Below are 13,666 nucleotides of genomic sequence, written 5' to 3' on the forward strand. Positions count from 1 at the left end.
TCATATTCTAGAAATAATTGTTTTGGTCAGACGCCTCTAAGGAATAGAGCACTTCATGAAAATGTATTTAGAAATTCTTAATTGAATTTTTTTTTCAAAGAATATTCTGTTGAATGTGTTCAACAATTATACCTTATTCGGTCTTCAAAATAGTCATTCACAATGATGAAATGTTTCAAAATTTATAATGCCCAGATATGGATGGAGAAACTACGCTATCTTGAAACTAAAAATTAAAACTTGATCTTCAGAATGAATCTATTTTTCTATGGACAACTAGTTGTGTGAATAAAAACAAAGAAAGAAATCGCGGGGTGTCAGACCTGGATATCTAGCATTCCAATGTTGGGGTCCTACCCTTCTAATGAAATGACCTGAAATACTGATAAATACTTTTGCTGGTGCATGAATATCATCAATGTTTCAATAACAAATTGTAATAAGACCAGACCAATCCATAGATTTCCATAGATCCAATAATGACTTTAACGGAATCAGTGAAGAGTTCGAAAGTGCATTCATCATACTTATTCGAAGTGCCAATCATTACCTTCACTAAAACACCAAATGAGGTGAAAATCAGTTCGGAAAATTACTTCAGTTCCACGATGTCCATAAAAAGCGATTCATTGAGAAGATATTAAGTTATAATTATTATTTTCATGATAGCGCAGTTTTTTATTTCCTTTTTTGTTCATTATCAATATCAAAGCTTATTATCACTGTAAATGTCTTATCTGAATACCCAGATATGCTATAAATATCAAAAACAGATGCAAGACATATATTGAGAACGAAAAACTTCAGTTGAACATTTCGAATTCCATTTTTATATTTCGACATTTGATTGGCGATCATATTCATCCCATTAATTAATGTGAAGTAAAAGTCAATATGCAGCGCTGTTTTTTCCAGAGGCATTTCACCACCAAACAATTATTCATTAAAAATAATCCACTGATGAGGCATACCAAAGTTTCATTGATTTTGAGCAAATCAATGCAGATACCTGAAAAATTCAAATTTATGACGAAAAAAACTACAAACAGAGTGTTTTGCATGAGTTTAAATTTGAATATTGTCTCAATGAGTCCGGTCCTGTGTTCGTCAACTTTTAATGTTCTCTTTTATTGAAACTTACAAGTTTGTTCCGTAACCGCGGAATTCTTAATTTAAAATTTGGCTTTAGAGACCTTTCACAGTTGTTTTGTTTCTTTTTCGAGTTTCATTTTTGTTGTTTTTCACTTTTCTGCTGGCCAACGTCTTGCGCCGGAGTGAAGCGTGCACGTATATGCGCGGTGCTCGCCTGTGACGTTTTTTTGAAAAGACGAAATTGAACGGTCGAACAGATGTCCTAATTAATTATTAATCGCTGTGTTCCGCATGATACGCAATTTTCCGAAAGTGGATAAAATACGTGAGAAAATCACAAATATTTCGCTGTGAACGCTAAATATCTATAGTTTTCGATAGATTGAAACGCGCAGAAGGTGTTTGTGCGGTTTTGGGTGTTCTTCAAGAGTTAGCTGCGGATGCAGATAAGAAGGGCCCTTCCAGACTCCATCATCTCAATCCATAAGGTAAGGTGCAACGCGTTGGTGGCTTGCTTTAAGTTCGGGTTATTACTTCACATTTTTCCCTTTATTTTTCACTCTGTGAAAGGTGTCGCTGACATTTCCTCGTGGTTTGTAGGACGAGTGGCCCGCGTCCATATTTTCTCTCCAGTCATATAATTAATTAACATTTGAGTTATTGAACACATTTATTATGGTCCTTCAGAGCCGGATATTAAGGCCCTTTTCCTTCAAGCTTCGATGAAATAGTATTTTTTCTTGCCATCAGATTGATTTAATTTCTATTTTTTTGAAGTTTCGCTAGCGCTGATCACTGATCGCTTCAGATTCATGCATAGGTGAATTTGGAGAAATTTTTCATTCATACAATGAAAAATTTAACGTATTCATTTCAAAAAATTTACTGATCAGAATTTAAATTTATTCTCTTTGTTTCTTTGGACATCTTGATTTTCATATCTCCGCAACATATGTATATGTTCAGCCGACATCCGTTAAGATTGTAATTGTCATCATTGCGCATGGTTTTGAAGAATTGACGTTCCGTCAATTTATCGCTTGACATAAATTAGATTTGTTCAGAGGTTGCACAAAATCGCACACGCTAATCATCATATTGTTATTGTTGCACGCACAAAATGGCAGATAAGTTACGAAAAATGATCGCTTTAAGACTCAGTTGTGTGAAGGAAATACAAGTTATACATAACTTGGCCCTTTCCGCCAAAGGGGACGCTGGATTTCGTATCAAATTCAAGGTTCGATATACTTCTCTCAAGGATTTGAGTGACGAGTTTAATAGAAGTCACAGTTCCGTTCTATCGTTATTAGCCGCGGATAAAGAGGCAGACCTGAACGCCGAAGATTCAGTTAAAAGTGATTTCTTAGAAATGTTTTATGACATCAAATCCATTTATGCGGAATTATTCGATGTAGCGTCTCATTTGAGCTATGCAGGTTCTTCAGGTGATCAAACTAATGTTGATATTCCGCATGTAAAACTACCGCAGATCGATTTGCAACGATTTTCCGGAGATATTAGAGATTTTCCTGGATTCAAGGATATGTTCGATGCTTTAGTTCATACTAATTCAGCGCTCAAGCCCGTGGAAAAATTCAATTATTTGATTTCTTCGCTGACCGGTACTCCTTTAGAATTAATAAAACATCTGAAAGCCACAACCGAGAATTATAAAACCGCTTATGAAACTTTGGTTACTCGTTATACCAATCCTCGAGCTCAAGCTCGTTCTTATTGGCTGCCAATAGAAAATTTCGCTCCTTTAAAGTCAGAAGATCCTCATTCACTGCGGAAGTTATTGGATACATTTTCCATAAATTTACAAAGTCTGAAAAATATGAATGTTGACATAGAGTGCGATTTCGTTCTAACTCATATGTTGTTATCACGCTTAGATACGGAAACAGCTAGGGCATTCGAAAGGGAATATGGTTCTACATCTATTCCTGAATATAAAACGCTATTTACATTTTTAGAAAAACATTGTAATGGACTGTTGAATATATCTGGAAGTAACCCAATGCCAAAATCAATTTCGAAGGCTTCTAAATCATTCCCTTCGAAACCAACTCATAATTTTCTGACGCGAAAAGAGGTTAAGACACCCCAATGTGTATTGTGCTCAGGAGGTCATAATCTTTATACTTGTAGCGAATATTTGAATAAAACACAAAAGGAGAGATATGCCTTTTGTAAAAGCCGAACGTTGTGTTTTTCTTGCTTAAGTTGTCTTCATACATTGAATAGATGTAAATCCAAGTCAGCGTGTCGTAAATGCGGTAGTAAAAAACATCACACGACGCTTCATTGGGACACTGAAAAATTTGGAAATCATGTCACAGATTCGAGTGGGGTTAATTCGGATCAAAACCGGGAAGGTGCGTCGGCGCCTAGCCCCTCCACGTCCGTAGAACATTCTTTTACCGCTCGTACCCCACCACGTTCTCGCTCACGCTGCGTCATATTGGGTACGGCGATGGTCGAGGTGCAAACATATGATGGAACGCAAAAGAAATTTCGCGCACTGCTAGATTCCGGTTCAGAAATTTCTATAATATCGAGAGGATGTTATAACGCTCTGAATATTCCTCGATTGGTTTCCTCTGTGGTTATAAATGGCGTAGGTAATACGCGAGTCGTAAACAAAGGAATAGCACAAATTAAACTTAGACCTATTGGTAACTCAGATTTAGTTTTGGCGATCGACGCGGTAATTTTACCCAAAATATGTGATAAAATGCCGACTTATCGATTAGATAATACTTCGTGGGGGTATTTAAAAGATCTGCCTCTGGCAGATCCGCAGTATTACGTACCGGGTGAAGTTGATATATTGTTGGGCTGCGATGTGTTCGCCAATCTTTTGTTGAATGAGACAATTTCTGGAATCAATGGGGGTCCTAACGCTCTTCGTACTATTTTCGGTTACGTCTTGTTGGGAAGGATCGAACACGAACCGATCGCCTTGCAGGTCAATTCCTTCCTTAACACAATCTCTGAAGATTTTTTAGATAATTTAATGAAACAGTTTTTTGAAATAGAAACAGTACCGGACTCGGTCACCTCTCCTCCAGAAGGTGAATGTGAGGATATTTTTAAGAATAATGTTTGTCGAACCACCTCAGGCAGATACGTGGTACCTCTTCCGTTTAAGGTTACAGATCCGATTTTTCCTCAATGTCGTGAACTGGCACTTCAACGATTTTACGCTTTAGAACGACGTCTTTTGCGTCATCCCGCATTTCATGAACAGTATTGTGCTGTTATCAGAGAATATCTCGAATTGTCTCAAATGGAGATTGTAGACCCTCCGAGAGACGGGTTAAAATTTTTCTATTTACCTCATTATGCGGTTATTAAACCCGATCATTAAACAACAAAATTACGGGTTGTGTTTAACGCTTCCGCGAAAACAAAAACTAGTGAATCGCTTAACGATTGTTTGTACGTCGGTAATAAATTACAAAACGACATTGGCGCTCTCTTGTTAAAATTTCGTTTGCACATAATTTGTTTTACTGCAGATATAAGATAGATGTATCGCCAGATTTTGGTAGATCCTAACCACAGAGATTATCAACGCATAGTATTTCGCTTTTCTCCTAAGGATGAGATATTGGATTTGCGCGTTAGGGTCTTATGTTTTGGGTTGAACTGCGCGCCTTATCTGGCCCTACGAACTGTTCGCCAATTAGTAGAAGATGAAGGGAAGATGTATGCGGCAGCTTCCACGGCTTTATTAGACGAGACCTATATTGACGATATTTGTACAGGCAGTGATTCCCTGGAAAATGCGCTCGAGTTAAAGGACGAATTGAATAGTCTGTTAGCCAAGGGAGGTTTTCAATTGCGGAAGTGGTCTAGTAATAGCGCTGAATTTTTGAATTGCATTCCTGAGGAACACACTTCATCGGATACCCATTCTCTTGATCAGAAGGATAACGTGTCAATTAAGATGTTGGGACTTATTTGGGAGCCAAAGACTGATACTTTTCAGTTTGATCGAAGTTGTACAAAACGCACATTATTGTCCGAATTAGCTAGAATCTTTGTCCCTTTGGGATTTCTGACACCTATAACATTCATGTGTAAATATCTGATACAAAAAATATGGTTGGCAGGGTTAGATTGGGATGCCAAGCCACCAAATGAAGTCATACGAGTTTGGACCAAATATAGAAACGAACTGTCTGTCTTATCGCGTGTGCGCATTGATCGTCTTATAAGTATTCCTCATAATGGGATGGCAGAACTGCATGGTTTCTGTGACGCCAGTGAACGTGGTTATGGCGCTGTAGTGTATTGCAGGGTCGTTAATAATGAAAAAAACCTTGGAACCTTTTTCTTGTGCGGTAAATCTAAGGTAGCGCCTTGTTCAAAAAAGCTTAGCATTCCTCGGTTGGAATTGTGCGGCTCTGTACTTCTTACCAAGCTTTTGATATGGATTAAGAAAATTTTTGACCATAAACTGCAATTCAGACTAATCCAAGCTTACACCGACTCTGAGATTGTACTCGCTTGGTTAAATTCGTCTCCACATAGATGGCAGACTTTCGCTGGCAACCGTGTTTCTTTTATTCAAGAAAGAATAGATGTATCTTCTTGGTCACATGTAAAATCGAGTGAAAATCCTGCGGACCTAGCCTCTCGCGGATTATTTCCATCTGAACTTTATAAAAATGAACTCTGGTTTCGAGGACCTGAATTTCTACAATTGGGTGAAAACCGGGCATACAAATATAATTTCGAAACACAAGAAGAGATACGTAGGTCTGTTCTTATTACAGTGAATGATGAGAATTTCATCGATTCCTTGCTTTTGAATCATTCAAGTCTTGAATTTATTCGAAGAGTCTTGTGTTACATGATGAGATTCGTTAATCACGTCAAAGGAAAATTTAAGGTTGGCAATTCATTTACTCATTCTGACATCCAAAACGCTACATTGATTTTGGTTAAGCGAACACAAACATTACATTTTCAAGACATATTTGAAACAAAAAGATTTCCAAAATATTTCAAGAAATTAAATGCCTTCATCGATTCTGAAGGCTTTATAAGGGTAGGTGGCAGACTTTCCAATGCACATTTATCATACGATAAAAAACACCCCCTTTTGCTTCCCCCACGATCTAGACTTGTTGAACTGCTTATTGATTTTTTCCATAAGAAATATTTACATGCAGGTATCACTACTATGTATTACCTGTTATCGCAGCAGTTTTGGATTCTCTCTGCGCGGAAAGTTATTCGTTCCAAGATTTCAAAGTGCATCAAGTGTTGGAAAACTAATCCTGCTTTATCCCAGCCTGCTATGGGAGATCTGCCCAATTTTCGAGTTTCTCCGTCCAAGATATTTTCGCATGCGGGTGTAGATTTTTGCGGTCCTTTCTTTCTTACCATGAGTAGACACCGGGGTGTTAAAACTTCCAAAGCTTATGTATGCCTTTTTGTATGTATGTCGACTAAGGCCATTCACGTGGAATTGGTCTCGGACCTAAGCAAGGATGCCTTTATTGCTGCGCTGCGTAGGTTTGTAGCACGGAGGGGTAGATGCTCACATCTTTATTCGGATCGAGGGAGTAATTTTATCGGTGCGAGTAGAGAATTGAATGCCTTGGTTCAAGAATGCGCTGAATATGAGGCAATTACCCATCACTTTTTACCCGGTCACGCCCCACACATGGGAGGTTTATGGGAGGCTGGGGTCCGGTCCGTAAAATCTCACCTCAAAAGGGTAATCGGTGATCAGATTTTAAATTATGAAGAATTTTATACCCTTCTTGTTCAAATAGAAGCTGTGCTCAATTCTCGACCTCTCACACCAATCAGTTCAGATCCTAATGATCTGTCAGTGCTAACTCCCGGGCACTTCTTAACATTAGAACCCTTTAGTGCCGTTCCTGATGACGATTATGCGAATGTCAAAATAAATCGTTTGAAAAAATGGCATCTAATTCAGCAAATGATTCAACATTTCTGGCGTCGATGGAAGAATGAATATTTAAATACTTTGCAACAGAGAAATAAATGGTTGAAATCTTCTAATATGCCCATAGAGGGTTCGCTTGTACTTATCAAAGATGACATTCTTCCTCCCTTGAAGTGGGACCTCGGACGAATTGTAAAATTAACTCCCGGTCGAGATGGCGTTTGCCGTGTGGCTGATGTTAAAACCAAATCCGGAATAATACAACGACCTCTGAACAAATTGAGTCCCTTACCACTAGAAACATGTTCTACCGCTGATGATGTCCGCTGAACAATACATACTTTGATTTCAATTTTTTTTTTCTCGTAGAATAATTTCTCAAATTAAAGCAACTCATATTTTTTTTTTTTTTTTTGGGGTTAAGGTTCATTATATTCCCCTTGGGGGGGGAGTATGTTCCGTAACCGCGGAATTCTTAATTTAAAATTTGGCTTTAGAGACCTTTCACAGTTGTTTTGTTTCTTTTTCGAGTTTCATTTTTGTTGTTTTTCACTTTTCTGCTGGCCAACGTCTTGCGCCGGAGTGAAGCGTGCACGTATATGCGCGGTGCTCGCCTGTGACGTTTTTTTGAAAAGACGAAATTGAACGGTCGAACAGATGTCCTAATTAATTATTAATCGCTGTGTTCCGCATGATACGCAATTTTCCGAAAGTGGATAAAATACGTGAGAAAATCACAAATATTTCGCTGTGAACGCTAAATATCTATAGTTTTCGATAGATTGAAACGCGCAGAAGGTGTTTGTGCGGTTTTGGGTGTTCTTCAAGAGTTAGCTGCGGATGCAGATAAGAAGGGCCCTTCCAGACTCCATCATCTCAATCCATAAGGTAAGGTGCAACGCGTTGTTGGCTTGCTTTAAGTTCGGGTTATTACTTCACATTTTTCCCTTTATTTTTCACTCTGTGAAAGGTGTCGCTGACATTTCCTCGTGGTTTGTAGGACGAGTGGCCCGCGTCCATATTTTCTCTCCAGTCATATAATTAATTAACATTTGAGTTATTGAACACATTTAACAAAGTTTAAGAGGATAATGAATTTTTAGCCGAATCCAACTAAAATATTTGGAGTTATAGCCGAACGAAAATTCGGGAAATTTGAATAAACTCCTCTGTATATCGGAGACGGAATAGCTAAGACACACATATGAGTTGTTTTTGAACTCAGCTCAATGCCCTCTATTCACGGTTTTCGTTTGTCCGTTTACTTGTGAAACACCCTGTGTACTGAAAAATCGCAAAAGACTCCTGGAGCAATTGAAAAATGCCATTAAATCAAGGAGTTTCTTTTGATCCGCTATGATGAAAAGTGTCAATATCCAGTTATTATTATTATTTGGGGTGATTAATCGAAAATCTACAATATCTCGAAAACCAAGGCACTTTTAAAAAACGTAAAATATATTTATCTAAACCGTCATAGAGTCCTCTAGCCGGAGGCTCCATATTATCCATTCATTACGCCACAGCCTGTATAATTATTATTATTTTATCAATGTACTGAAAATAAACAGACATCAATACAAGCCAGTTGTTTTTTTTTGAAGGTGAAGCTCCTATTGCTTCAAACTTCTTTTAATTATTTTGACTACTCAGACTACCATTCACGCAAGATGATTTTTGTGGAAGAATTCAACATTCTTGTGATTATCCGTTCATTTCTTCAAGAGATACCCATTCCCTACCACCTTTGAGTATTCAACTCAACGCTAACACTGCATCAAATGCATTTATTCTTCGGGTTGATTTTTTTTAATTCTAAGAAGATAAACAACAGTAACTCTGCTCAAACTACTGATCACTTGTATTTTCCATATAAATAAATAGATTTGGTATGTCTTCAATCAGTTTGTATAAACGTCAGTTATGTTCGTTACATATTTTCGACTTAATATTTTCCGAAGTGATTTGGCATTGTGATTAAATACGTAATTACTGAGAGTCTCACTTAGAACGGACTAAGTAGCACTGATTCAAAACTCAAAAAGGTTTTGACAAGCGTCTCAACCCAACATTTTCGTACCATACAGAGTGAAAGGTATCCAATTTCCATGGCCAATCCAGTGCTATAATAAAAGTAAATGAAGTATAGAAGCTGAATATATATATATATATATATATATATATATATATATATATATATGAACTCGTAGTTCGTTGTGACCTCCGTTAAGTTCATTGGGCGACCTGACCTCCGGGTGAAGGAGTTATATAATTGGAATAATTTTTGGTTATATATGTAGTGGGGAAGGTAAATAACAGGGGTACCTAAAGAGGGGAAAAGATTTTTATCGAAAAATTTTTCTTCAAACGAATCAGACCTTACTACCTCCGCATATATTTCTTATTAGTAGTGCGCTCTCACCTCCCGCAACGTTGCCAGATTTCAGGAGGACAGAAAGTAAGGCAGCTTGAATTCTACTCATATATAGAATACAGCTGCTCTTCCGATTCATTCACACATATTGAAACCTGTAAATAGTTCGAGAACGATACTAATATTAATAAACTTCATACGCTAATAATTGATTGATAAGGTTCGTGATCTCGGTGTAAATGAATTTGGACAGTTTTGCATAAATATGCTTATATCTACGATACTTCGTCCGATAGGGGAGTTTAATACCATATAGGTCCCAAAAAGAATGATACATGACAATGAAATTTTTCGTGACATATAAGATCAATTCCAAAAACAATTTTACCGAATTTGTTCTGGTATGAAATAGTAATCTAATTTTTGGGCTTTATATTCACGACATTAGGAAATCCATTAAAATGCTTTTCCCGAATGAATCAACAAAGATATACGTTTCACTTTCAGCTTCTATACTTCATTTACTTTTATTTTAGCACTGGATTGGCCATGGAAATTGGATACCTTTCACTCGGTATGGTTCGAAAATGTTGGGTTAAGACGCTTGTCAAAACATTTTTGAGTTTTAAATCAGTGCTACGTAGTCCGTTCTACGTGAGACTCTCATTAATTACGTATTTCATCACAATGTCAAATCACTTCGGAAAATATTAAGTGGAAAATATGTAACGAACATAATTGACGTTTATACAAACTGATTGAAGACTTATCAAATCTATTTATTTACATGTAAAATACAAGTGATCAGTAGCTTGAGGAAAGTTACTGTTGTTTATCTTCTTTGGCTGAAGGTTGAAGACGTTACATCAGTTGTAGAATTCAAAAAAATCAACCCGAAGATGAAATGAATTTGATGGAGTGTTAGCATTGAGTTGAATACTCAAAGGTGGTAGGGAATGAGTATCTCTTGAAGAAATGAACGGATAATTACAAGAATGTTGAATTCTTCAAAAAAAAATCATCTTGCATGAATGGTAGTCAAAATAATTAAAAGAAGTTTGCAGCAAGAGGAGCTTCACCTTCCAACAAAACAACTGGCTCGTATTCATGTCTGTTTATTTTCAATACATTGATATAATAATAATAATTATACAGGGTGTGGCGTAATGAATGGATAATATAGAACCTGCGGGTAGAGGACTCTATGGCGGTTCAGATAGATATATTTTACGTTCTGTGAAAGTGCCTTGATTTTCGAGATATTGGGGATTTTCGATGAATCACCCCAAATAATAATAATAACCGGATATTGACATTTTTCATCATAGCGGATCAAGAGAAACTCCTTGATTTAATGGCATTTCTTAATTGCTCGAGGAGTCTTTTGCGATTTTTCAGTACACGGGGTGTTTCACAAGTAAACGTACAAACGAAAACCGTGAATAGAGGGCATTGAGCTGATTTCAAAAACACCTCATATGTGTGTCTTAGGCATTCCGTTTCCGATATACAGAGGGGTTTATTCGAATTTCCCGAATTTTCGTTCGGCTATAACTCCAACTATTTTAGTTGGATTCGGATAAAAATTCATTATCTGCTTAAACTTCATGTAAGTTTCAATAAAACAGAACATTAAAAGTTGACGAACACAGGACCGGACTCATTGAGGCTATATTCAAATTAAAACTCATGCAAAACACTCTGTTTGTAGTTTTTCGTCATAATTTTGAATTTTTCAGGTATCTGCATTGATTTTCTCAAAATCAATGAAACTTTGTTATGCCTTATCAGTCGATCATTTTTAATGAATAATTGTTTGGTGGTGAAATGCGTTTGGAAAAAACAGCGCTGCATATTGACTTTTACTTCACATTAATTAATGGGATGAATATGATCGCCAATCAAATGTGGAAATCTAAAAATGGAATTGGAAATGTTCAACTGAATTTTTTCTTTCTCAATATATGTCTTGCATTTGTTTCTGATATTTATAGCATATCTGGTTATGCAGATAAGTCATTTACAGTGATAATAAGCTTTATTATTGATAATGAACAAAAATAGAAATAAAAAACTACGCTATCATGAAAATAATAATTATAACTTGATATCTTCCGAATGAATCGCTTTTTATGGACAACGTGGACCTGAAGTTTCCGAATTGATTTTCACCTCATTGATGAATATGATCGCCAATCAAATGTGGAAATCCAAAAATGGAATTGGAAATGTTCAACTGAATTTTTTCTTTCTCAATATATGTCTTGCATTTGTTTTTGATATTAATAGCACATCTGGTTGTGCAGATAAGTCATTTACAGTGATAATAAGTTTTATTATTGACAATGAACAAGAATAGAAACAAAAAACTACGCTATCATGAAAATAATAATTATAACTTGATATTTGTCGAATGAATCGCTTTTTATGGACAACGTGGACCTGAAGTAATTTTCCGAATTGATTTTCACCTCATTTGGTCTTTCAGTGAAGGTAATGATTGGCACTTCGAATAAGTATCATAAATGCACTTTCGAATTCCTCACTGATTCCGTTATAGTCGTTATTGGATTAATGGAAATCTATTGATTGGTCTGGTCTTATTGTTATTGAAACATTGATGATATTGATGCACCAGCAAAAGTATTTATCAGTCCCAACATTGGACTGCTAGATCTCTAGATCTGACACCCCGCGATATCTTTCTTTGTTTTTATTCACACAACTAGTTGTCCATAGAAAAAAAAAATTCATTCTGAAGATCAAGTTTTAATTTTTAGTTTCAAGATAGCGTAGTTTCTCCATCCATATTTGGGTATTATAAATTTTGAAACATTTTATCATTGTGAATGACTATTTTGAACACCGAATAAGGTATAATTGTTCATTCAATAAGGTATAATTCACATTCAACAGAATATTCTTTGAAAAAAAAATTCAATTAAGAATTTCTAAATACATTTTCATGAAGTGCTCTATTCCTTAGAGGCGTCTGGCCAAAACAATTATTTCTAGAACATGATAAACAGGTGGGACAACCCAAAAATCAATTCATTTTGAGACAATAATAATGCAGATAACAAAAAAGTTAAAATTATGATTAAAAAACTACATACACGGTGTTTTTATGAGTTTGAAGTGAAGTAAAGGCTCACTGAGCCCGGTCCTGATTTTTTTCGAATTTTAATGCTATGTTTCGATGAAATTAACAACTCAAGGCTAAATATAAATTTTCAGTCGACTCGATCGAGAATATCAGGAGTTATAGCCAAACGGAAATTCGAGAAATTTAAAGAAACCCCGAAGAAACTTATATATAGGGTGCCCCAAAACTATTAAATCAAACGTCACACCACGATAGAGTAGATCAAATACTATCGAATGACACCAACATCAGTTGAGCGAAAATGAACCTAAAGTTGCCGATTTTCGAACTATTTTTTCAATCACAAGGCCAATTTGTGATTGAGGATAGCGTTTTTCTCCCATATTATCACCCGTGTTTATTCTGAGTATAAAAAATCATGTAGTAAAAACAATTGTTTTAATTTACCTTTACTCAGGTTATGGTTATCGATTAACTAATTAAAATAATTTGAATTAGGGGAGATATAACAATAATCTTAGTTCAATATAATTTAATATCGATTTCCTTTTGCACAAACTGGCCCTGTTATTGAGAAAAATAGTTCGAAAATCGCAACTTTAGGTATTTTAATAAAGTTCTGATTATTTTGGAAACGGTACATTTTCGTCGAACTAATGTTGTCATTCGATAATATTTGGTTTACTCTATCGTGGTGTGACATTTGATCCACTAGTTTTGGGACATCCTGTATATGGGGTGATTTTGAACTCAGCTCAATGCCCTCTATTCACGGTTTTCATTTCTCTGTTTACTTGTGAAACACCCTGTACCTCCTTGTACCGTCATATGAAAATTCAAATTCTTCTTGTTGTGAGAAACGTTCAGCCCAACATCTGTTTACTGCAAAACACGTGTTAACGCTGATATAAAGGGTTCAAACTTTTCTACCTGATTCGGGCTTTTTAGGAACGAATTGCTCAAGATGCCCAGTTCGAGTAATATTTCGTTTTGCGTGTTATATTGGATAAAATTGAATTTATTCCATGGAAGATTCGAGAATAATTGATGTCCAGAATGCTCCAGAATGATGAAAATTTTCAGATTCCATTGAAACTCTTGCGAAAATTATCTCGTATATTGTCAAGTTTAGATTTTAATTCATTCAGAACTTTGAAGT

General features: G+C 36.1%; 2 protein-coding genes across 2 annotated transcripts; both read left to right on the plus strand.

Annotated features, from left to right (window-relative positions):
• The first annotated feature begins 2,212 nt into the window (after window positions 1-2,212).
• On the plus strand, window positions 2,213-4,468 carry LOC123317818. The gene has a single exon (XM_044904427.1). The coding sequence runs from the start codon at window positions 2,213-2,215 to the stop codon at window positions 4,466-4,468; it is 2,256 nt and encodes a 751-aa protein (XP_044760362.1).
• A 162-nt stretch (window positions 4,469-4,630) lies between these two features.
• Window positions 4,631-7,915, plus strand: LOC123318064. The gene is made up of 2 exons (XM_044904755.1): window positions 4,631-4,973; window positions 6,735-7,915. The coding sequence occupies exons 1-2, from the start codon at window positions 4,631-4,633 to the stop codon at window positions 7,355-7,357; spliced, it is 966 nt and encodes a 321-aa protein (XP_044760690.1). The 3' UTR covers window positions 7,358-7,915.
• The last annotated feature ends 5,751 nt before the right edge of the window (window positions 7,916-13,666 follow it).

The sequence above is a fragment of the Coccinella septempunctata genome, chromosome 7, assembly GCF_907165205.1.
Source record: "Coccinella septempunctata chromosome 7, icCocSept1.1, whole genome shotgun sequence".
Classification (NCBI taxonomy): domain Eukaryota; kingdom Metazoa; phylum Arthropoda; class Insecta; order Coleoptera; family Coccinellidae; genus Coccinella; species Coccinella septempunctata.

Excerpts from the sequence above, each read along its gene's own strand:
- LOC123317818 (XM_044904427.1), top strand. The coding sequence starts at position 2,213 with ATGGCAGATAAGTTACGAAAAATGATCGCTTTAAGACTCAGTTGTGTG.
- LOC123318064 (XM_044904755.1), top strand. The coding sequence starts at position 4,631 with ATGTATCGCCAGATTTTGGTAGATCCTAACCACAGAGATTATCAACGC. Across the intron at positions 4,974-6,734 it reads GTCTAGTAATAGCGCTGAAT|ATGAGGCAATTACCCATCAC; the intron begins TTTTGAATTGCA and ends AATGCGCTGAAT.